This window comes from Crocuta crocuta, unplaced genomic scaffold, assembly GCF_008692635.1.
Source record: "Crocuta crocuta isolate KB4526 unplaced genomic scaffold, BGI_CrCroc_1.0 scaffold142, whole genome shotgun sequence".
Lineage (NCBI taxonomy): Eukaryota > Metazoa > Chordata > Mammalia > Carnivora > Hyaenidae > Crocuta > Crocuta crocuta.
This window is the reverse complement of record NW_027528892.1, coordinates 1,583,714-1,583,989: the sequence shown is the minus strand read 5'-3', so window position 1 is coordinate 1,583,989 and position 276 is coordinate 1,583,714. Positions and strand designations below refer to the sequence as shown.

At 73.6% G+C, this 276-nt stretch overlaps 1 protein-coding gene across 2 annotated transcripts in view; it reads right to left on the bottom strand.

The window, feature by feature from the left end:
- EPN1 (epsin 1) overlaps positions 1-276 on the bottom strand; it is a 12,414-nt gene that overhangs the window by 4,662 nt on the left and 7,476 nt on the right. Inside the window, exon 4 of one of the 2 annotated variants that reach the window (XM_077756978.1) lies at positions 211-276. This exon is cut by the window's right edge and continues 1 nt beyond it. The exons of the other annotated variant lie outside the window; for it this stretch is intronic. Coding sequence (XP_077613104.1) covers positions 211-276 — 66 coding nt within the window. The remainder of the gene's footprint in view (positions 1-210) is intronic. 2 annotated transcript variants of the gene reach the window in all.

Genomic DNA, 276 nt, shown 5'->3' with positions numbered 1-276 from the left:
GGGAGGCGGGCCTGGCCCGGCTCTGCTCTGACAGGCCCGGGAGGCGTGGGGCCGGGCGCCTCACTCCGCCGTGTCTGCTGCGCTGGGTGGAGGTGACCAAGGCCTGGGCTGTGTGCCCGCTGTGCCAGGGGCAGGGCGCTGTGGGGTGGGGGAGGGGGCCTGAGGAGGGTCTGAGGGGAGCCCTAGGGAGGGGAGGGGGGCTGCTCTGACCTTGTCGTGCTCCTCACGGCTCAAACTAAGGGCCAGCTGGAGCTGGACGTCGTCCTCGGGGCCCCC